The 25,659-nt window shown below is 36.0% G+C and overlaps 1 protein-coding gene across 1 annotated transcript in view; it reads right to left on the reverse strand.

Annotated features, from left to right (window-relative positions):
- The window catches only part of LOC145662724 (chitin deacetylase 7-like), a 234,483-nt gene that overhangs the window by 20,828 nt on the left and 187,996 nt on the right, over positions 1 to 25,659 (reverse strand). The window contains exons 4-5 of the mRNA XM_081728588.1: positions 13,238 to 13,353; positions 4,238 to 4,378 (exon numbers count right to left, since the gene is read on the reverse strand). Coding sequence (XP_081584714.1) covers positions 4,238 to 4,378; positions 13,238 to 13,353 — 257 coding nt within the window. The remainder of the gene's footprint in view (positions 1 to 4,237; positions 4,379 to 13,237; positions 13,354 to 25,659) is intronic.

Below are 25,659 nucleotides of genomic sequence, written 5' to 3' on the forward strand. Positions count from 1 at the left end.
TTGTCTAATCTCTGTCATTATTTAGCTTGGTTTAGTATTTTTTTTTTTTTAAAAAAAAAACGATATTTCTGCCACATTTTGAAAACTTTATTTGAAAGTTTTCAAAATGTGGCAGAAATATCTTTTTTTTTAATTACTAAACCATGCTAAATAATGACAGAGATTAGACAAAATTATCTTTATGTACCATCTCAATCAGGGGGTGGACCCGGGGAGACGGTTAGGAGTGTGGCGGTGAAAGATTATCAGTTCTCTCTCTCACCAAATTTTTGAAGTACATCCGAATATGATGTCAATGCAAAAGAATTTTCTTACTCAAAACCCCGATCGCTCCGCCCCTGACTTGAGCATATGCGTGAAGTGGTTTATTACGAACAAGACAGAAAGAACTGTGATAGATTGATTACAAGTAGTCCGGTTAGAAACACTGCTGCTTGCATTTTAGTTCCAAAACCGGCCGCCCGCACTCGTTCGCTGGTTGTGTTATACTACTTGTAAGGTAGAAGGGTTTGTTCAGGGCTACGAAAGAGGGAATAGCACTATTCCAAAGGGTGAGAATTACTGTACTAAATTAATTGTAAGACGCAAATTGCACAAATAGCGTATAAAGACATTAAATAGATCCGATTATGTGTCCCAAGCATTATTAATCGAATCATGGATAACAAAGTGATTCAGACAGTTTTCTAATGGTGGAGAAACGGGCAAATAGATTTTTATTATGCAGAAGTAGTTTGATTAAGCATATAGCGTTCCTTTCAAGTCTAAGGATATATGCGACGTGGGCTTACAGCTTAGCGTGGGACCCGAACTACATGAGCTCCCACCCGGTATTGAAGCCGGGTCTTCCGCACTGAAGGAGCGTACGTTAACCATATAGCCACGAGAGAGCTCACGATGCCGAAGTAAAGAAGTTTATAGACAAGTGGCAAAACATGTTGCAGTGGGAGGGGACTGCATCGAAAACAGTACCAGTAACTTCAACTCATATCTGATATAGTCTAGACATTAATATGTGAGGATACTTACCGAATGCATTTCATTAGGTATATTTCATATTACGATGTACAGATTTAGCGGTTGTTTCAAGATCAATTCTACAAGACCTACGTAGTTAACAATAGTGAACACAAGTTGTATATACTACTTTATTGAGTCAATTATTTTTGAACCTATAAAACATTCAGTGAAAACTATTTTAAATTCGGAAGAAGTTGATGTAGGAATTCAGTGTAGAATTCTTAGCACCGATGACGCGTTCTAATTTCCAGGGGTGGGAGGGCTAGCGGAGGGGCATTTAAATTTGAAGGCAGCATATTTTTCTATAGCAAAAGGGGAAGTTTTACAGAGTTACATCCCTTGAGCTCCTTCGTGGCTAAGCGGTTAGCGTACGCGAATTTGGCGTTGGAGATCCGAGTTTGATTCCCGGCGGGAGCTCACGGGGTTCGGATTCTACGTTAAACAGTAGATCCCGTCTCATATAGCCTCGCTGCTGAAAGGGACGTTAAACTCAAAATCAAGCTGTTAAAATAACTCATTATTCGAACATTCGAATAATGGATTCTTCAAATATTCGTTGTTGGAATATTAAACAATATACATTATGCTAACAATTGTCCAACAATTACTCGGATAAATATTGTTAAAACCGAATTATTCGGATAACGAACAATTATTTGAATATTGAAAACGAATATTCGGATATTTAAATCTAATGAATAATGAATTTTGGGAATAATTCATAGCATTGAAAACATATTAGGGCATTTCTACACCTATGTTGGTGTATATTTTTTGTCTTATCTTTCTGTCAGGAATTACCTTTCAAACGTTGTCGGTGTTGTTTTGAAACTCTCTGTGTATGAGCATTTTAACAGGAAAAGAGAAGAAAACTGTAACTAATCTCTAGCACAGATTATCTTATTAACTCACAATTTTCTTAATAGATGTCGCTGTAATCCATTTTCAACATTTGTCTAATTATCAAGTTTCTAATAAGATAAATTTCTCATGTTCCTACAAGATTGTGCTTAGATGCTTACATACAAAAGTTATGAAACACAAAATCGTCGTTTTCTGTACATGCTATGCCAAGATACATATCAAATCAAAATCATGAAAATAGCCTTGCATGCTACGTACATAATTTATAGCAAACAATACTACCTAACTCTAATATTGGCCCCTACATAACTGTAAATTATGTAATATTTGTATTTTATAATTTATATTTCATTCCTTATAATTCTACACTAGAATCAAAACTTGAAGCTAATTCCATCTAAATATTTATGGGAATTAATTTTGTAAACATCAGCAAAGAATAGTTTTAAATAACTCTAACTGTAATTCTGTAAGTGTTTAATTGTAACTCTTCCATTGATAATAATTTGCTATGATTAAATATCTTTGAGTTTAATGTTCCACGAGTATGCCTGTTAGGCTAAGGGAGACGGTGATTAAAGCAAGCGAATGACAATGGAAGAATTGATGGAATGGTAAAGTCGGGGGAAACGGGAGTGCCCTGAGAAAACCCACAAACACGATGTTGTCCACCACAAACTTAGTTGGCCGGGGATCGAACCAGGGACCCCACGCATAAGAAGTAAGCGCTCTACCACTTGCTGTGACTGAATATGCAACAATAAGTAGTATTCCACAGAACAAAATTGGTTAAAAGGATTTCATCATTACTATGAATTTAAAGTCATTGAGTTAAAAATTAGAATTACATACTTGTTCACCAAAACTCTTTCATTCTAGCAAAATATTAATAATTTAAGTACTTAGTAAAACATTGTGTAGTGCTCGGAAATACAATCATTTTATTCTGTGGAAGAGGGACTAAAACAAAACTAGCCACAAATCACACTTGCTGGATTTGTTATGCTTTCAAAATTTCAACTTCTTCTGACAGTAAAAGTAATTTGACCTGTAATGTTAAAACTACCAAATCGTTATTTTTAGTTCTAACTTAATTCTGAAAATTTATATACAAGAAATGCGTATATTGTACTCATGATTTTACATGGACAGTGAAGTAACTCAAATTATACTCGTATATGATAGAGAAAGTGGTTGCAAACTCCGCAAAAACTATAAAATATTTGATACACCATAGATGACCATTAACTCTGCTCTTCACTAGCAAATTTCTTTCTAGCGAAATAAAAGTGAATCCAAGTGCAACCTTTCACTTCAATGAATTCTCAAAAAATGATTGAGACACTCTAAAAATGGAACCACTTCATCGATGTCTTTTTCTGAAGGGGATATTTTATTTCTTTCCTTGTTTTACTTATTACTGTAATTGTGATCGGAATAATATTATAAATTACATATATACTATTATTAGTAAATACAAAGGTTGGTCGAAAAGTAAAACACAATCCTCTGCAGTTTGGTAATGCTAACCTCTAGAGAAATGAAATTTTGTAGGTAGAAACATTGATACACGACTAGCTAATTTTTATTTCTTATGTTGCAAATAAGCCACTATGAGATCAACGTGACATCCTACGATGACAATGTGCAGTCATCGAGTTTGTCTTCAAGCCCAAAAATAACTTTGGAACATTGATTTAAAGTACACTGTTGGTAGTTTATGAAGACAACACAATGATTCGAGTGAGTCGACGGCTTCAGAGGTCTCGTTGTAGTGGTTGCATTATTCAGGACCGGCCTCACTCAGTCTAACCGTTAACCGTAACAACTGATGAAAACACTCAATCATTTAGGAATTCACCCAGAGATAGATGCATCAGTACAATACGGATCATACAGCTCATAGAAGATAGGGATACATAAATTTTTGTCAGGGTTCCGTGGTATCTCGTAAGGGACATGTGAAACAGGATGGACAATAATGTCACTACCCCCGTACAGTGCTAACCTACAGCCATCAGATTTCTATCTGTTTAGAAGACTAAAGGCTCATCTGTATAGGAAACAGTGTCTTTTGTATGAGATGACAACAAACTTATTTCATATGTCAAAAGGTAATGAAATAACCAACTTGAAGAGTTGTACGAACGCATTTGTGTCATGGAAACGAAGATTGCTGCAGTGAAGTGAAGTAAAAGGCCCATATATTGAGTGGCATTTCCAAAAGAACAATGGTTCTCCCTACAAAATTTATTTTATCCAGTGAATACCTTCACCAAGCTACAGTGGATTGTGCGTTACTGTTTAACCGAATCATCATTATTAATCTGCAAACGTACGTAGTTATACTTACTTCATGTAGGCAGTAAAGTGGTTTATATCCTTTTCAAACCAGGCGCCACGAAGGAATATTCCAAATGGAGCCTTATTATTATCGTAATGGCGATGGAAGTTGCTCTTGAATATTTCAACAATTTCATTTACTTTCTTTGGCCTGAAAATAAATAGGTAATCAAATTAGGCTTACTTGAAAGTTTGCAAAAATAACTCTATAAGAAGGATGGAATATTCTTAAGGGTAATGTCAGAAGAAATGCGATTTTATAAATGCCAACAAATTGTGTGTCGAGCACCATTTTTGTAAACGATTAACTCGTCTGTATTAAATTTTTTCCCTTGTCGTACCATGTCTACGCTTGTCGTACCATAGTAATAATAAGTATAGCACTGACAGACTGAACGGTCACTTTATATTTGGAATCATATACCCAATACGGATTAAATTTGGCAGAGTTATTGTTGACCACTGCTAGTTCTTCGCTGAGCAGTCGTATTTAAGTCAATAAGCTAGGTTTAAAAAAATTTAGCTACTTCCCTTCTGCTCCTAACCCCTGAATGTAAAGGAAAAAATTAATATATGGAAATTTCTGTTAAATACAGGGTATCCGGAATGAGACTGACGGTTTTTAAAACTGTATAGTTTTAATATGGTCAGAGATACAGAAGAAAAAGAACATTCATATTGAAGGAAAACTCAAAAAGTTTTCCTCAGCAAATTTTTATACTTGAACAACTACCGGTGATAGCGCTAGTATCGCCGAGAAACAGAAATGGCGTCGGCAGTTGAAAAGGCTCAATGCGTGTAGTTGTTTGCAGAGACAAAACGTGTTGTTCAACAAAACTTTCGACGTGTTTACCACAAGGATCCTCCATCACGCAACCAGGCGTGGAAGGATCAATTTTTATCAACGGGGAGTGTAGTGAAACAACACAGCGGTGGTAAATCGCATGTGTCAGAAGAAAATGTAGAAGCAATAGGAGAGTGTTTCTCACGTAGCCCGAGGAAGCAAATTCGCGCAGCGAGCAGGTAATTGGCAATTCTAAAATCAACAGTGCACGATGTGGTACACAAACGATTACTTTTGCGCGCGTATAAGGTGAAATTGTTGCAAAAAATTAAGCCCAACGATAAGCCAAAGAGAGCAGCATTTGCTGCTGAAATTCTGGACAGGATTGATTATGACCATAATTTCCTATTGAACGTTGTTTTCTCTGATGAGGCAACTTTTCACTTCTTTGGCTGTGTTAACAGACGCAATGTTAGGATATGCGGATCTGAGAATCCTCATGCGTACATAAAACATTCTAGAGACAGTCCCAAATTGAATGGTTGATGTGCTTTAACACATAATGCAGGTATAAGCTCCCTCTTTTTCCTAGAGCAAACCATAACAGGAAATGTGTTCTTAGGCATGCTTCAACACTTTATTGTTCCCCAGTTACAATATTTGCAACCTCAAGTGATATTCCAATTGGATGGTACCCCGCCACATTGGAGCCTACAAGTGAGGGAGTACCTTGATACTGAATTTCCTGGCCATTGGATAGGCCGTGATGGGCCAGTTAGGTGGCCTCCAGGTTTTCTCCTGATGTTATCTCCTGGATTTCTTCCTGTGGAGGTATGTGAAAGACCTTGTGTATTCTGGTGAAAATGTGCGTAACCTTGATGAACTGAAGAACCGTACTAGTAATGCGATTGCTTCAGAACACCTCAGATGTTACGAAACACACGGAGAGAGATTGAGTTCAGGCTAGATATTGTAAGAGTTACAAATGGACCTCACGTGGAGTTACATTGAGTTAGAATGACTTGTAAGTAAGACCAAATAAACTTTTTGAGTTCTCCTTTAAAATGCATGTTTTTTCTGTATCTCTGACCATAAAAACTATACACTATTAAAAACCGTCAATCCCGTTTCGGGTACCCTGTATAATGCCAACTTATTCACGAAATCATTACTTTTATATTATTTCTATTTATTTTAAGCTGATGATCGTGTAACCACATGACATAATGGCTTTCTGTTCTGGAAATTTCAACCCGAAATGAGAACAGAGGCTATTTCACTGTTATCACATGTTTCTTTAAAGGCATTGAACACAACATTTTCCCATCTTCAAAGAACACTGACCTGTTATTTACATGCAAGAATTAAACCACAGAGATTGCAGAGGAAAGATATAAGAATTTATATATCTAGTGTTTTTCAAAAGAGGAGAAAATAGGGTAAAAGTAGGAAAAGCATTATAAAGTACTGATGGATTCATTTGTTTTCATTTGATTTGATTTTCAATTTAGCATCCCTATCCTTGGAATCCAAACCACATGAGCTCCCACCCTCATGGATTCATGAATTCAGCGTCATGTTAAGCTCTGATACAGGGAATCACTTAAAGTGATACTTCCTTGTAACTTCTAAACTAATTGACAGAAATAGCTGAAATTTTGTATATTAGGCGAATATTAGAAGAGAGAAAAAGTTTTAACATTGTTAGTAATATCACTAGATTAACGGTGTTGACATCTCTATATAAAGTTTCATTTTTTCAAAAAGCACTATTACATATTTCAAATCTGCATGTAAAACGAAATATTAAAATACCGAATTTTTCATTCAGTGTTGCCAACTAAGGATGCTATGGTATTACAAATATCCAAATTTCGGAAAGGTCTACAACAATAATGAAACAACTGAGATGAACGAGTGGTGTATGTCTAAAGTAACTCAGTGTCAGATTATATGGCCATGATACGATGAATTTCAGATAAATAGGAACAACGTTATAGGAAATTGGAAGAATATACTGATTTTATTTCGAAAAAGTGCTAAGATAAGTATCGTATCTAAGATGTTAAATGCTTTCCAACAGACAAAGTGATTGTAATGCCGTTTACAGAAATCTGATACCTCAAACCGTTCCGGAGATACGATACACATTGGTAGAGTTCGCAACACTGCTTAAAATAAAGAATTTGAAGGGAATATTATAACTGTATAACAGCTGTAAATATTATATCTGTATAACATTACATATATGATATTTGGTAATTGTAATTACAATAATTTTAAGCAATGTTGCAAACCTTATCTATGTTTATTATATCTCAGAAACGATTTGAGATATTAATTTGGCGTAAATGGCATTGTGATTATTTTGTCTGTTGAAAACCATGTACCTGATATGATTTTCAAAACCAGATATGTATAGATATGATACATATCTTTACACTTCTTTTAGAAATAAGCCTGTATCAAAAGTTACATTTCAATTTCATGTGACTTTGTCCCTATTTGTGCGAAATGCGTATATTATATCATGGTCATCGTATCCGACAATAAGTTACTTTAGATATTTACCGCCTCGTTCATCTCAGTTACTTTATTGTTGTTGTAGATTCCTCCGAAATTGGGATATTTGTGATACTATAGGATCCTTAGCTACCTATACTGATTAAAAAATTAGTATTTTAACATTTCGTTATGTAGATTTGAAATATGTAATAACCTCAAGTATTGCTGTGTGAAAAAATGAAACTGTATATTGAGATGGCAGCATTGTTGATCTGGTGATATTGCGGAGTATGTCAAACTTTTTCCCTTTCTGATATTTGCTTGGTCAGCTATTTCTATCAATTAGCTTAGAAGTTACAAGGAGGGGTCACTTTAACTGGTTCACTATATATACGTGTTTAAAGTGGTCCTTATTTTTTGACTTCAGAGGTTTCTTTTTGACTCTCATCTCCAAAAATAATTTCATATAGACCAAAATTAATCATGAAAAGAATAGTTAGGTTGAAGAATATTAAATGATACCCCAAGGCACCTCAAGTTTTCAATGCATTTACAGTATACAATATGAGGCGACGGTTTGCTCTCAGCATCTTACTTTTTGCTGTCGCCATCAACAGTGTTCTGTCACAGATCAAGGATAATGTGTCTAATGTGTTTAATATTGATGAGCTTTTTATTTAATGCCTTTTCAGATATTTTCGCGGTATTACTCGATAGCTCTGAGAAGTCTCACGAGGAAAATCACACTAGAAAAATTAAGGGTATTTCGTTTGAAACAAAAAGAAGAGAACTTTTCTAATGCCGTATTAATTGTTGTATGTAATAATTAATAGATTAGATAATCTTTATTCCCTTAGTTTCAGCAATAAAACTTTAATTTTTACCAACATGGATTCTCTCACAAACCACCTCTGCTATAAAGCTCGTTCACCGTAACTCGTCTTGTTCACTGGTCGAACGAGATAGGTTTTTTTCGTATCTGGCCAAAAGAAGTCAATGTCTACACTTCTCCCGTCAGGAACTTGCCTTGTTTTTCTGGAGTTGGGGTCTAGGCTTCGTGGGGGCCATTTCAATGGAGATGAAGGTGTCCAATCCAGTTACCTGGAAATCATTCATTAAGAGAAACCTGCACGTGAGGAGTAGAATGGGCTGGAACCTGTTCTGCTGTATCTGCATACTATCCATGATTCTCTTCTCTTGCAGCTGTGGTACTAACCACGTTTATAACATATGTAAATAAAAATGCCCCGAAAAGCATTGTAATGTTTTCCGGCCCGTATCATAATGTGACACGGGTTTTATATCAACTCTTACACATAATGAGGATTTTCTTTAAACCAGAAGATCACATTCTCCCTGTCTGAACTGCGATATATCGCACATTGTCTGTAAATAACACTCTGAGCAAGACACAGCATTTGAAAATTGTGTCAACAAAGCACAGCAGACTGTAAGGCTGCAACATGTTCTGTGTCGTCAGATAATTCATTTACAAACACCGATATAAAACGCAGTATATTCAGTTCAAGCGATTTGATTGGAGGTATCTCAATTGGCCGAATGATGGCAGAACGTGTTTCTCCGCACATATTTCTCAGCATGCATCTTCTTACGTCCATTACGTAGCCTGTCTTTCACACATCCTGAAGCAGACACTTTTCTCCCAATCAAGCAGGGTTGCCTTAAGAGGTGATTCATTGTCAACGCGATTTCTAAACTCAGTCATTGTTTCTCATCTCATTGTTTGCAAAGTTTATGGTTGTTCGTGCACCCACACACGTGCCATTAACCGTTCCTCAAACTATGTAACTGGAAGCACTCAAATCAGCCATGGGTTCTCAACTGAAATGCTCTACGCGATCTTGAGGACATGGATACCAGACAATGCCGTCTGTGAACATGAAAGTAGTATTATCAATATTACAATTAAAGATACATTGACATTGTTCTCTGTCAAAGAAACTTAGCCTAGAGGTATGGAAATTTCTTGGATTCCTGTAGATCTCGTTTCTCTAATTAATGCTTAAGAGTCGAACACAGGCTTATCGGACGGACTATCTGATACGAAGAAAGATAGAAGGAATGATTGAAAGCATAGAAAAGAATTGAGAAGTTTAGACAAGAAATGAAGAAGTATAAACCAAAATAAAGTGTTATCAAATGAAATACTATATGGAATCGGATCTTGGATAGTATTTTTACTATTAAAACTTTAAAGAATAATTTTGGGTTTTGCTGTCTACTGCATGTTTAACATAAAATACTTAGTTGAAAAGTACTCCAAGATATTGAAGTTATTAATGTATTATATCTTCATCATGAAGTAAACTAAAAGTATCCTAGTGTATCTGTTTTGTAGAAATCTCTTCCAGTTGTACCAACTTGTGTAAGTTTGGTTAAGGTAAATTTTTATGTGTTTTATGAACTTCATACACAATAAATTAACCCTATTCAGTATGTTAAATATTAAGATTTAATTTCTGACTAAATTTCCATATTGTCACTATTATGTAACTTTTTCAGAAAAGGTAAAAGCGTAGCTGAATAAACAGAAATTATACATTTCATGAGACTCGATTTGGAGACAGACACTAGTTTACTAAACATGAATCATTATTCAAATGATAGAACATTTGGAAAATTTCTAACAGAAATATGATTTACATCCCATACTTCATGTTAAATAATATTTGGATTTATTTTAGATTAATTCCAAATTATATAATTTGACAATAGAATTTTTATTGAAATTTTATACTTGGTACAACGCCAAATTTGTATAGAAAACATATCAAAATATAAAGCTGATTCTTTATCTAAATAGCATGTCCTATTTGCGTCTGTGTTACGCTAGAGACCTTTAGAGAGCCTCCATCATTAGTGTCTCCTGGCAATCTCCTCCCAGAACAGTAAAAACACCTTAAGTAGCAATTTCAATCGATAAGAAGCGCCGGTTAAAATATATAAAATTAAGTATCCGAAATAGAGAAGCTTCTTCACCATTTTACATCATCTCGCTTTCAGGTGCAGAGGGATACTTATCATACTTTTCTCTTCAAAGCGAAAGTTACAAATTCACCTACTCTAACACCTACAAAAAATAATTCTACATGTATCATGCAAAACGTTCGTTTTCAATACTTAACATTTAACCATAACTTTTAATAAATGAAATGTCACTTCGACATGTGGTGGGAAACTTAACGCAGCAACCTCTTCAACTCAGTAATGAAGTAAGGCCATGCATCTAAGGTCAGAAACTCACACGAGATAGTCCCACAAGTTGTCGCTAAAATCTGATTGCCACATAGCACATCTGATAGAGCATCATGAGAAATGAACGTGAGCAAAATTTAAGGTGCTATGGACCAGAAGGATAGGAGATAGGAGGCTTCAAAATTTGAATAGCCAAAAAAATTATATCATGGAATTATGTACGTTTAAAGTAAATATCTTGAAAACCGTTAAAGCAATCAAAACAAAAGTTGCAAAATATAAAGAGAATAAAATGCCCTATCGAAAACCAGAAACAGTGTTTCCATAGGCGAAGCAGTGTTGCCAACTCAGCATAATTTTTTTTATTGTAAATAGCCCCATATACAATTGTGCACAAATTTAAAATGCATTATTATCACTAAACATAACAGGGAAGTGTATTGGTAAGTGTTGCACACTATTGGAGCTACGTGTGCTGAAAATGTGCAATGGGGAAGCCTGGTATGTGACAACAGGTGGTAATAAAGGAATCTGGGTCTCATACTATGAATTTAGTTCAAATGCATAACACAGATAGTATAACATAGCAAAATGTAAGCAGTGTCATAAAATATTGATGCATTTGAAAAACGAAATTGAGTGATTCCATTTTTACGTCCTGCGTCAGCTCCGAAGCTATATAGGAGTGCAAAGTGGGATTTGAATCACTATGAAAGAGAAAGATAACAATGAAATGTAAGTTGAAAAGTACAACAAAAACATATCCGAGGCGGGATTGGAACCTGCGATGTCTAATATGTCGTTTTGTCTAGCCTTCTAGAACACACTATCCGGTACGACTAAAAACAAAACAAGGTAGCAATAAAATAATGATATTTCCAATGTGAATATGGTAATATTACAGTTTACAAACATAATCATATGGTATGTAGGAGAGGAAGTCACTTAACACGAAAGACACCAAGCAAGAAAGTACTCTTCCATATATTGATAAGATAACCTGGACAACCAGTTTACAGAATTAGAAAACACACGTTTCTTTCCTCGCGTGTATCATTTTGTTTTAGCGGGTTGTCTGCTTATTCATCGGGGCTACAGAACTAAATTGCAAAATCCTCACATTTCTCTAATGTATTCCTTTATTATCCTTTGTTTCCACATATCACACTTCTCCATTGTACATTTTCGGCAGATGTAACTCCAACAGTGCGCAACACTGTACCAATACACTTCCCTGTTATGTTTGGTGATAATTGTGCATTTTAAATTTGTGCACAATTGTATATGGTGCTATTTATAGTAAAATATTTTTATGCTGAGTTGGCGCCACTGCTTCACCTATGGAAACACTGTTTGTGGTTTTCGATAGGGCATTTTATTCTCTTTATATGTTGCAACTTTTGTTTTGATTGCTTTAACGGTTTTCAAGATATTTACTTTAAACGTACATAATTCCATGATATAATTTTTTGGCTATTCAAATTTTGGAGCCCCCTAGCTCCTATCCTTCTGGTCCATTGCATCTTAAATTTTGCTCATGTTCATTTCTCATGATGCTCTATCAGATCTGCTATGTGGCAATCAGCTTTCAGCGAGAATTTGTGGGACCTTCCCGTATCAGTACACGTTCAGCACGAATTCAAACTTGGACATTCCCTGAAGCAAGCCAAGAAAAACATTAATAGTGCATGTAGGCTAGGAACGGCGGAACCATTTCATGTTCTTTCGTCAAATTTCCTTCCATCGACATTAATTCCAAAATGATCACCGTGGAAACCTATGAATATGTTTGGATTAGCTCTTCAGAACCCTTTGAAAAGTATTCCTGCCATTGCAAACGAAGTAGGTATACACCGAACCAGTTTCATTTGGTGGCTCCGTGCAATCGTTAACGTGAAAAGTTGGGTTTATTTTACGCGACATGGATTCACGCCGACCAACAAGAATCTGCGTCTAGAAGTGTGCAATTCTCTTAGTGTAAGGAATAGCCAGGAAAGTTTCTTCGATCAGACTGCCACTTTTGAATGAGAAGATATGCTACGACAGTATACATGCGCAAATGTCGCTTAAGGGACTTTGGGGACTCTTCGTGAGTTATAGTATGAAAACTTTCCTCATGCATCGTATTCTCCTGATTTCCCTCTCACCGACTACCATCTCTTACGGCATCTCTAACTCTTTTATGGAGAAGGCCTTCCCTTATGATCGGGTGGTGCAACATGTGTGTGATAATTTGTTCGCGTCACAGACTCCACATTTTCCTTCCAACGGAATCTAATCATTGGTTGAGCGATTGCAAAAGCGTGTGGTTGTAGACGGCGATTATTGTGATTAACCAGGTATTGTAATTTTATTGTAATATTATTCTTGTTATTAATATTATTTTAGTGTTCGGAAATGACGCACTTGGAGAAGACATATCATTTGCAGCAACTTAAACAAAATCTAAACTATTCTAAAGATGTGTAATTATTGTAAAAGTATAGAAAGAAATTAACAACTTACATTGTGCATGCCTCAACAGTTGCACAAAATTCACCATCTTCTCCTTTCCAGTCAATGATGGGAACAACCCACGTACCGTTGATAGCTTTCGTTGGACATACTCCAATAGGGCAATCCTGAAATACCAAAAGGAATCATTCAATAGTCATAAGCTTGTTTCTCATTCATTCTTTCTTTTATAATTCATGCATCAACTTTTAGTTTATAACAGAAGTACATTTACATTTTCCGGAGAAATTGTTAATAAACTGAAAACTAACCCTTAAATAGGATTATTATAGAACAAGTTGACCTACTCGATATCAAGAACAAAATATTGAATCAACGTCGGATAAAAGAGAATATTATATTTTTTTAGTTGTAGATTTCATTAATGTAAAATTGGATCTGGTGCAGGGCCGACGGTAAGAGAATAGTACCAAAGATATTAGAAAATTTTCATGGAAATTCTACCAAAAGTAAAGATAAAGGTTAAGGGCATCTCTATGGATTACGCCATAAGATGCCCAGGTGATTGCTGGAGATAAGTTCACAATTTCTAGATTTTGGCACACGGAGGTGATATGGTCAGCACCACGCTCCTGCAGCCGTTATTTCAAGGTTTCCCTAGGTATCCATATTAAAGATGTGATCCGTGTTGGAAAAGGGTAGAACGAGAAAGTAATTCTTACACCCAATGATGATCGATTCCCAGTTGATAGGTATGTACCTCACCGAGTACACCACCATGGCATGAGGAAAAATAAACAATAAGCATCCACAATATTCTAAGGAGTAAAAATCTTGTATATTCTTTAAATTAGAAGAAGATTGTTCCCTCTAGATCACCTCCAGAGAAACAAAGCTATGCCACCGGCCTTATGAATTCGCCTCCATCGAAAAATCAACATCTGTACTCAGGCGTGTGCACATATTATATTCTTAATCTACTAGTCATGCGGAGCACTTTATATATAAAGGACATATAAGTCAAGTTGTTCCATTTATTCCCACCCTGAAGGCGTGGGATATCACTTCTGAGAAAAAAATTGAAACCTGTTTTGCAAATTGCCTGTCAAACCCTTTAAGAAATATATAGGTTATTCCCAGATCCAAGGTTCAACTTTGGACACATCCCTGTTTAGTTGAGACGAAAGAAAGTGATTTGTAGTCGAGTTGAAGATTCAACCTTCTTACTGAATTGGCAGTGAATACAAAGGATCATCTTGATAGTCTAATCATAGCAGAATTATTAATTAAGGACCAGTTTTTAGTTTAAGACACTTCACTAGAAACGCTAATTCCTTCTGAGAAAGATTAATTAATCGAGATTGCATGTAACAAAAGTATCAAGCAAACATTCAGGAGGATGTACTTAACAGATTTCTAGTTGGTAAGTACGAATAAATATCAAAGATCTCAGATAAACCCGTAAAATTTCCATTGGTGTTGCTGCTACTTAACTTTTCAAGTTTGAATTTCTTCTCTCATACGAAAAGCAAGTGCAGGAATAAATATAATGTATAGTACTCGATTTAAGATTAAAGTTCCTCAGTTGAGTCCAGACATTTAGAAACAGTGCTTAACTAAACAAGTTCAATCTTCATACTAAACAAAAGAATGTGAATTCTATAAAATTTGCTTTTTACATTCACTGTGTATTATGGCTCAGTTATTTCAGAACTGAAGTAGGATAATCAGAAACATGGGTGTTTAGTTGATTATTCTAACATTTAGAAAACAAAACATCATTAAGTCAGCAATTCACCTTTGAAAGAAAATATTTAGTTACTTGAAAAATAAAGCAATAGGTGTGTAATTTTGCCCAAGTTTCGTTACTAATATATTGAGTCCGGATATTTTGTAATATCAACCGCTAAATATGTACATAAATATGTAATAAAAATCGCTTAATATGTAAGAAATATGTAATATTAATAAGAATATGTAATATTACATATGTTACATATTTATGAAGACGTAATATTAACACACGTATGAGTATGCAATATTTAAACGAATTATGAAAATAAAAAAGAAAATCTACTACACCTTATCCTGCTTAATGCAAGTCCCCAATGAAGTGAAATGCTTGAACAGCTTAGACAGCCATACGTCACTGACGTGACTGATTGCAGAATAATAAAAATCAGACACGAATGAAGGAAGATGTGAATCGGCTAGAGAGAAACAGGAAAACCCCGAGAAAAGCAATGCATACGTCATAAATCTCATGTGGTGTGGTGTGGTCCCGTTTTAAATCTAGAACCTTTTACACTAAATGCGCATCCGTCACCACGGCCCAATCTTGAAGTGAATTATACGCAATATACAAATTTAAATACTAAAAGCAACTTAAGACGAAATGCATTGTTTTATATATATTTATCTCATGCAGGGAAAAGCAGTCTAATATCTTTTAAACAATACCAGCTGAACTAAGATTGAAGAATATTTCCACTAATGAACATTTTTAATTTGAAATAAAGTACTTACAAAAGATGTGCCTGCAGTTCAACTGTGTGTTGTTGCACAGTGGGTTACAAGGTACATTTCCAAATGATCAGAAGTAAAATTTTGTCGGCGATCGGATAAAATATTCTTGTATGCAGAGAATGATCAATCCACATCACATGATGTAACAGGAGCGTATTTCAACAGGGGGATGTAGTTGGTGGAAATATCTTCTGAGGGGTTCTTGTTTCACCACTAAGAATCTCACATACTGCCAATAGGCTGTCGTAACCCGGGTTTCTTTCCAGCACTGAATTTAGTTTCTTTCGAACATTTTCTCCTACATCTCCACACACACACCTTGCAGCAGTCCCTTTGCATCCTCTATGATTTCCATGGATTCCGGAAGAGGCCGCCGAACGGTCTCTAGCTTTTTAATGCTTGTGGGTAGCCAACCAAAATTGCTGCCTATATATGGATATCACATGCTACTTTTGAGTCATTAAACAGTTTCTGAGCAATGGCAACTGACACAGCAGACTCCGATGAAAATGAATGAACAATAGGCTAATTTTTTTGAAAATGTTCATTGTAGAAATGTACTGCCTGTATCCAAGTGCCCCATCGCATTAGCACAGGCTTCGGAGGAAGTAGCACGTCTGGCAGTTGATATCTGTAAACTTGAATACGTTGTGGCGCCTTAACAAACATTTTTTCGTGGAAGAAACTAGTTGATTTACTTCGCAAAAGTTCTCTCTCACCTCTTCAGCAACACGCTGAAGAGCATGGGCCATACAGGTGAAATGAATTAAGTGAGGGTAAAAAGCTCTAAGTGCTCTAGCCGCTTTTAACGTGTACGCTGCACTGTTTGTATAGAGAACAATAACTTTTTCTTCCTGAACTCCTACCGACCACAACACTTTAAGACCATCGTTTACAAAGCAAGCAATCGTGGAATGTTTCGTGCGTTCCAGCAATTTACTCGCAATAAGATATGATTTAGATGGAACATCTTCACTTAACTTTCCGATCACTAAATTTGCTACATAACGTCCCAAAACGTCTGTTGTTTCGTCCACAGAAATCCAGATATATATATATATATATATATATATATATAAACTGCCTCTTTCTGTCCTAATGGTATCTATAGCTTCCCTATAACAAACTTCGAGATAACACTTTCGCAGAATGGATTCGTCAGGAATTTGACGCCCACAGTACTTCTCCAGAAAAGCACGGTATTTTGGCACTTGAACTTTGTTCCAAAGAATGTTTGCTGTATCATTGCTTGGCACAAGTCTTTAAGAAACTCACTCACTGAAGTATCTTGTATTTGCATTGTTTTTTTTTTTTTTCAGTTTGCAAATTTTTATTTCTTTCATGGAGTTCACTTCGTACATGTTGTTCTGAGATTTCATTGAACATCCAATTTCTTTTTATCACACACTTGGCACAACACCACTTTATCGTCCGCAGTAAACGCATCATCGATAGCTACCCACGACCGCAATTTTGCGGATAAAGTTGAGGCAACAGGAGCCATTTCTCACTTCGACGGTCAATACAGAACAAGTGCGTTTTGCAACTACAATACTAGAGTACTGTCCTCCTGTCATTCATTTGAACAAGCGCAGTTCTTTGAAAGCTTAGGTTACCTGCTATGATATTGCCATTGTCGCCAGCTTCTTGGAACGGACTCTTGCAGTAAATTCCTGGAAGCATACTAGCATACAGTTTTAACCACCGCCTCCTCGATTCACTTACCTGCCTGTTCATTCTTTTCAAAAACCATTGTCTCCCGCGTGAACGCTTGTTTTCTAATTTCGACGCTAGAGTGCAGCACGTACTGCCCATTTTTGTAAGTAAATCTTTATGGTTTGCATAGGAATGACCACGCTTTTCCAATAGTTTAGAAAAGAAAATGGTCTTATATTGTTGGGTATCATTCTGCAAAGCAAGAAAAGCCAAGTTGGAATATAATGGAGTGTTATTTCATGAAATACCATCCGATAATGAACTACGTAAGAACATTAATAGGGGTATACATGAATGATACTAGATTTTCTGTTTTTTTTCCTCAAGCCTTTGGCAGTTGCATATACGAAACTCTCTAAGTCAATAAACTAACTATATACTCCACATTTGATGAGTTGAACAATGAGGTATATTGACGAGGATTTATAAAATGAAAAAGATCTTTCCAGTATTAGACTTCCAAACTATATTATGTATAAGTGTTGGTAGTCTTATAGAACGGCTATGTCCTTCGGTTGACAGGTATCAGAGCAAAAACGGCAAGAGCTATCGACATGCAGTTTTCGGGAATCGATTCAGTGTCCCAGGAATATTTTCCGTCTCCTTGAACTACCTTCTACTTAAGCCGGAAGTGGTTGAAATCGACCACTTCCGGTTTCAACAGTAAAGCTTATAACTCAAAACGGTGATAGATAGAGCCACAAACTGTTTTCGGAAATTGATTCATGGTCTCAGGGAAATAACCTCTGCACCCCTATATTTCAGTAAAACTGGAAGTTGAAGAAATTCAGTACTACGTCCAGTTTCAATGTTGATTTTCATATAGCAAAAATGATAAGAGACTTTGCGAAACGTTTCTCAGTAATCGATTCAGTCCCAAGACTATACTCCATGTCTTCAATATAGTATTCAATTTGCATAGCTTGGAAGTCTACTGTAGTTTCACAGTCAGAAACGATAGTCACTTGTATATATTGGATATTGTTGCTCTCGAGACAAGATTTAAGCTACTTCATCTCAAGAAGCTCTTGCTATATTGTGAGACAGCTATGTCATCTCGTTTCTCATAGCTGCTGTCTCGTATCGTGGGCAACAGTAGCGTACCCAGGAATTTATTTCGGGGGGGGTTCAAACTAAATATGAAGCTATTTTATATTAAAATTGCTAAAATTGCCCCTAAAATTAGGCTAAATTTTTTAAAAGTCGAAATTTCGGGGGGGGTCCGGACCCCCGTGTCCCCCCCTTCCGTACGTCCCTGGTGGGCAACACTAATTTTAATACTAAAACAGTGTATAATTTGGCTTAGAGTAAAAACAATCTATATATATATATATATATATATATATATATATATATATATATATATATATATATAGAGAGAGAGAGAGAGAGAGAGAGAGAGAGAGGGTGGCCCAAAAGTAGGTATACAGTAACTTACTGATCAACCCATTGCTTTTTATATCATTTCTTATTGCTATCCATAAGGTAGACTTAGTTTCTTTATTATTTATTCTTAATGTATTTGTACTTATATCTTAAGCTCGGAACAACCGAAACAAATGAACCTATAAGCTAGAATGTTAGAGGGTATAGCCTACCTGATCAATGCAGGGGTGTAGGCGTGTACCTACTTTTGAACCACCCTGTATAATTACTCTTATAGTTAATGGCGCCGATTTCTCAGTAAATTTGGGAGGGGGGCATTCAGATGCAGAAGACATATATGAGGATTTTAAGACAAATTGCATTCAAACTATACCGAATATCGCATATTCATAAGTACAATGCGGGGGGCCGGGGCCCCCGCCCCCCAGGATCGGCACTCTTGCTTATAGCATCGGAGTTCCTTCACACGAAAGCATAAAATTATATATATTGTATTTAGGCCAATATATGATTGAGCGTATTTTCATTTTTGTGCCTCAGCCGTAACATCAATAAATGTGTTTCTATTTGAACAAATATTTTTTTCTACTTCTTCAATGACTACCGCATATTATAACTTTTACGCAAACCATTTAGATTTCTTTACATTCTTTTTATTAGCATGTATTGTGTACGTACAGATGTCAAACTGCAACGCAACAGGATTGACTGTCAAACGGTAAAATGCCATGGTAGGACCTGCCACCTAGTGGCGAATTCGTGATGAACGGTACACGCATTTTTTGGCTGATTGAGCAGGCAGCTTAGAGGGAGCGGACGGATGTAGAAGGCAGTGGTTTTAACTTAAATTGCAGGATTTGATTTCATCTTTTTTCCCGTCCGATCTCCGATAACAATCAAATAGACTTAATTTTAGGAATTTCCTGGCCAGTCGCCTGTCAGGCACGTGATCTGTCTTCCTCCAGAGTTGAGAATAAAGGGCGCTGCTAATGTAGCCCGGAGGGAGGATTTTTACTTGTTTCTTCTTATATTTCTTTTGTTATCGGCGAAAATCCTGCGAAACATGGTTTGACAAATAAAAAAAGAGGGAGATTTCTCTTTCGGTAAAGAAACGAAAAGATAGACATGACAAAATTGAATCTACATGCAAGCCTTGCACACTTGGAGAGTTTATTTTTTTTTTAATTTTAAATTAAAATTGCAGTAAATGCAAACTGTTAAGTAAGTTTCATGTAAAAAAAAAAATTGTAGAAACCATAGAAATATGTAATATTGGTCAAAATATGTAAAAATATGTAATATGAAACTTGAGTTGAAGCACCCAATACGTGTGAATCACAAACATTTAAGGATATGACGAACCTACATATGAAGGAAAAAATATGTAATTACATACAAATCCGGATATTACTAATATATTAATATTCCCTAAATCAAATATAGCAATACGTCAATGGAAAAGATTGAGAACCCCTGTTCTACGCTGTTACTGTTAAATTTATTTATTTATCTTGAACATCTAACTGAACTTTCAACATTATACGTGATGTTCTTCCATCTCTTAAAAAATCTTCCAGAACATCTTTTACTGTTCTTATTCTTCGGTAGGTCAAATATCCTAAGGAAGAAAAAATTGTTCCAGAATGTAGCTTCTTCAAAACTATAGAAGCCAATGCGAAGTTCCGTTTATTTCTATTGTCGGTAACTCTGTGAACAGACTTGAGCGATCAAGCCTTTGTATTCATAACCTACATTCCTAGACATTTGGTTGTTTCACTCAGACGAATTTATTGAGCTATGTATTCATTTTGTTCATGTTGTTTGTGTTTGTGTTCAAAGTCTTTTCCTTCTTTCAACTTACAGGAAATTTATAACAAACAATAGTTTGATTCATATTGCAAAGTGTAAAATGGAAAGAAAAAAAGTTAATAAAACAAATTCTTGTCTCGAATCACAAATTGTTTGTCAATGTATTATAAGGATACATATGACTAATTGTAACTCAACAACTAAGACCCACTTTGTATTTCACTATTTAGAGGACTGCATGAGTATCTTCTAGAATTGATCTTTTTGTCTACGTTTCCGTCAAAGGGAGGAGTAAAGAATAAAATATATGTAGTAGCGTTTTACAATTAAATTGTATGTTAAAATTACATTTAGGCCAACATCAAAGTGAGTGAATGGTAAAGTAAGTGGATGATTAAAGGCTTTGATTATATATTGCAGAAGTAATTTTTGCTATATATTACTTATAAAGAATAAGTTAATATAATTAGTTACTGCATTCGAAATTAATTTCTGCATCAAAATATATTTATATTCCGTAAGTTAGTCTCCTCTCTAAGCTGATCATTTTTTTAAGAAAACTATGATGGACAACGTAGACAGATTTCTACTGTGTTATGCTCATATCCACCTAAAGTAAATCTACATGAAAAATAAGATTGCTTACTGAATAAGACTTTTTAACATATTTGGAGTACATCTGTTCCAAGAAACAACACATTATATTTTTTATTCTAATGCTGAACTAAATTAAATCTATTCCCAATATTTCTCATCCTATTGGAAACTCAATTTTGAGAAGTTCTATAATCTATATGAAAACCAAACCATGTGCAATTTGCAGAGGATTTCTATCAGCATTTAATAACATTATACTTGAAAAAATATATGAAAACGGAAACGAAAATACAGTTTCCCTCCCTGCTAACCTGTACAGGATTAAATACCTCTCATTCTGCTCTGAATTGAATTTTGCTAACGTCTTGGGATAACGCGCTTCAACAATGTGATCTTGTTAAAATTTTATTAAATTAGAATCGCCATAGAGTTCAGCGATTCACAATGCAACAAATTGCAAGATCACAAAAACTTTTTTTCGAAAATGTGGGCGTTCTTTATGTATTTCGACCTCCTGAATTTGAAAATGATACTCAAAATATCGTATCACCCACAGTTTTGGCACAAATCGCTTACATTTGCAATTGATGACAATGCAATATAATTATATTATAACATGTACGAAAACACCACATGAAGCTCAGAACCGGCGCATTGCTTTCAACTGTTCAACAGTTGTGAGTCTAGCGACACACAGCGAAATGTCACATTGGAAATGGCGCTTCCTGTTCGTCACTGTGTTGTTTGAGGAAGGAAGTACGTGTTAGTGTTAGTGTACAATGACTAACCGAGACTGTGTAAACTTTCCTAACAGTTTTTGTTATATTTGTGGTGAATTGTGGTGAAAAGTGACGAAACAAACATTACAGATTTCGTCAACAAGATCTACCATGCTTATTTCGGAGCGAAACTAGGCGACATCAACAAACTATGGGCTCCCCGGTCTTATGTGTCGTGTGTGTAGAAGATTTATGACGGTGTTCGTCAGGAAAGAAGAAGTCATTACGATTTGGCATCCCTATGGTCTGGCGGGAGCAACAGAGTCATACCGACGACTGCTACGTTTGCTCTTGTAACGTTACTGGTTTTAACAAGAAAAACAAAAAGACTATTGAGTATCCGAACAACATTCGCTCAGCGATTCGTCCTGTTCCACATGGTCCAGATATACCTATACCATAGCCTACGCAGACATTAGATACGGACGACAGTGATGCCATAGATATCGCGCAGGAGACAGATGATACTGAGTTTGAAGTAGGCATGGCTGAGAGTCCTATTCTGTTCACTCAGTCAGATCTAAATGATTCAGTCCGTGATCTGGGAGTGACAAAGAACAAAGTAGAGCTCCCATGCTCAAGACTGCGTGAAAGACATTTATTAGCATCCAATACGTCCGTTACATTTTACAGATAAATGGACTTGATATTCACACAATATTTTGCTCAAATTGACTTGTTAGTATACTGCAGTGATGTACAGCCAGGCACAAAAGTAATTTTCCCCCTAAACGCTCTAATTCCATTACTTGGGGTCCAGGTCTTTTGCAGTTGTGAGAACGCCTACACAGATGCAGCCCAACTTACACTTAACTTTTCTTGGTACTGACAGCAGTTGGTAGCACTGAGTCAAGTCTTTATGCAAGCAAAATTGTGAGTAGATGACGCGCGAAACATTTCTCCATTCTGAGATCAATCTCTTTGGTTCAGAGCGTGTTGTCGAATGAACATCATATGTTTATCTCAACATTGCTGTGTATGTAATGTATTTTTTCATTATATACTGTATATTCAAAGAAATAAAAACACTGATCACATATGAATCAGAAAATGCTTGAAAGTAGCAGAAAATATCAAATCTAGAACAACTATTGGAAATAAGTTTGTAAATGATTGCCTCCATCGAGAGACCTTCCCCAATTCTCCTCATTCCAATATATTCTTTCTGAAGGAGAGAAGATCTTGCTCATCACACTGAGTATGCATTGAAATTGAAACAAGAAAACTTGAAAAAGTTTCAGCCTCGCCGGGATTCGAACCAGGGTGTACCGAACAGAAGTTCAATGTTCTAACCACTCAACTACCGCGCCACTCAACTTTCACCAAAACTAATAACTAGTTAAAATCGTTTCATGGAAAAATATAAACAAGATACTCAAATATAACAAAAACAAACAAATATAAACAAAATATAAATAAAAATATAATAAGAAATGTAAGAAACTTGTGTGAATGTCTGAATGACTTACTCTAGATTTCCTTGTTTAACTCAAAAACAAGTTATATACACGTTGCTCAATGAAGAAAGTATCACGAAATGTTCTTCAAGTTGAGCCTATGTCATCGGCATAGCCGTAAGTTGGGAGGGGGCAACTTCCCCCCAGAGAAGCTCCACGCCGTTCGAGGGGACCCATTTTCAAACAAAATTTTCACAATAGGAACATGAAATTAGAAATGAAGCATCAAATAGGGTCGCTACATTACATAAACAAAACAGCACACAAAAGGTAAATGGAACAAAAATGAGTCGTGGACCCATTTGAGTAATATTTATTCGTGTGGTTTTGCGATTTATTAATATTGAACCCTTAATAATTTTGCCATGTATGGAATGGGCCCAGGGAGTAACTAACGGAACCGCAGACCTTGTCGTGTGGGAGGGCCCACAGGCTACGATGGGCCCATAAAGATTAAGGAAAAGTTGGAGAAGGGCCCAATAATTAGAAATCAATTTTTTCTAGGGGCCGAAATAAGGTTATTATTGCTTTACCCGCCAGAAAAGATTTGAGTTGATTTTGAGTCTAACGTCCCGTTCAGCAGCCTGGCTAAATGAGACGTGGACCTACTGATTAACGTGGAATCCTAACCACATGAGCTCCCGCCGGGAATTGCATTTGGGGTCTCCCACGCCAAAGACCCCCCAGAAAAGTATCTAAGATACGGCGCTGGTCATCAGTTGCAGGGATGGTCCCGATTTACATTACATTTCGTCTTTAACCCTCGAGAAGTCGCGCTGAAAAAGTAACGCGAGTAGTCGCGCGCGGTCAAAAGGACCGCACGAACATAATGTGTTGCAAATATCGTTTTAAACATTTTTCTTTTACTAGAAACGTAATTTTGTATATTTTCTGATTAAGAGGGAATAACATTTTTATTATTATAATAAGTTTTACAGTAATAACTATGAGAGAAATCTACAATTAGACATGTCCTTTTTAATTTCTCATTTGGAATAAAATGTTTTTTTTTTTTCGTTACATATTTCTTTAGATATGTAGCTACGCATTGGTTTTATTGAAAATTCTAAATCTGATGACAATCTTTTGTTTTTGTCAACTCTGGTCATATACGCCTTTGGCGTGGGACTTCCGGCTTCGATTCGCGGTGGGACCTCATGTGGTTCGGATCCTTCGTTAAGCAGTAGGTCCACGTCTTACATAGCTTTGATGCTGAAAAGGGCGCTAAATTGAAATCAAATCAAATTTACATTGAATTATTTTACGGTCCTGTTATTTTGAAACTTCACCTATACAGCACTACATTGAATTATTTTAGGTTATCTTCAAATTTACACTTTTCTACACTTCGTCGTCGCTTATTTCGTCCTCTCCTGCTCTGACTACATTCGGGGAATCACTGGTCATTTCTGGATTTAAGATCTTCAGATTCGCTCGCAGACTCCTCACTTCACCTTTCGTGTTCACTCATATATATATATATATATATATATATATATATATATATATATATATATACAGTGGCGGATGCAAGGGGGGCTATAGGGACTAACGCTCAGATATACACTGGATAAAATGGGCTTCAATCCTGCTTTACACTGGATAAAACGGCAAAATATGGTTTAACCCCTCCCTTGATCATATCTTGGATCCGCCCCTGTATATATATAAACTCTGCCGACCTCTCTTCCGTCCATTAAAATAATATTTATGTTTATAAAGCTTAAAACATCTCCAAAGTAAAGGTCACGTGCAAAGCGAAACACTGAGGAAAAAAACATTACACGGTTAGTCGCGCGCGGTGGAAAGCACCGCAGAATCACTAAACAATCACTAGTAGTTGAACTAAACAACGGAAAACGGAGTGATTGAGCAGGAATGTTCGGGAAGATGAGGGGGAAGATTAGCTAGACGGAGAAGTCTGTCGAACAAACAGAATGGACACACGATCGAAAATAATTTCCCTGCGGTGCTTTTGACCGCGGCGCGACTACTGGAGGGTTAATATAACTTCTAATTTTCACAGAAGAAAATATGACAGAAATTATTTTCCCATTCTTTAAGTTGTATCAACACGTGTAGAAATAGACAGTTCTATGTTTATGTTCCGTAACTACTAGTTTATTTTCTTAATTTCATATGAGGAATTTGTTTCAAATTGAGGCCACATGATCATGAGGCTGCTGATCATGAGGCGCAATCC

This window comes from Thermobia domestica, chromosome 10, assembly GCF_964235325.1.
Source record: "Thermobia domestica chromosome 10, izTheDome1.hap1.1, whole genome shotgun sequence".
NCBI classification, from domain to species: domain Eukaryota; kingdom Metazoa; phylum Arthropoda; class Insecta; order Zygentoma; family Lepismatidae; genus Thermobia; species Thermobia domestica.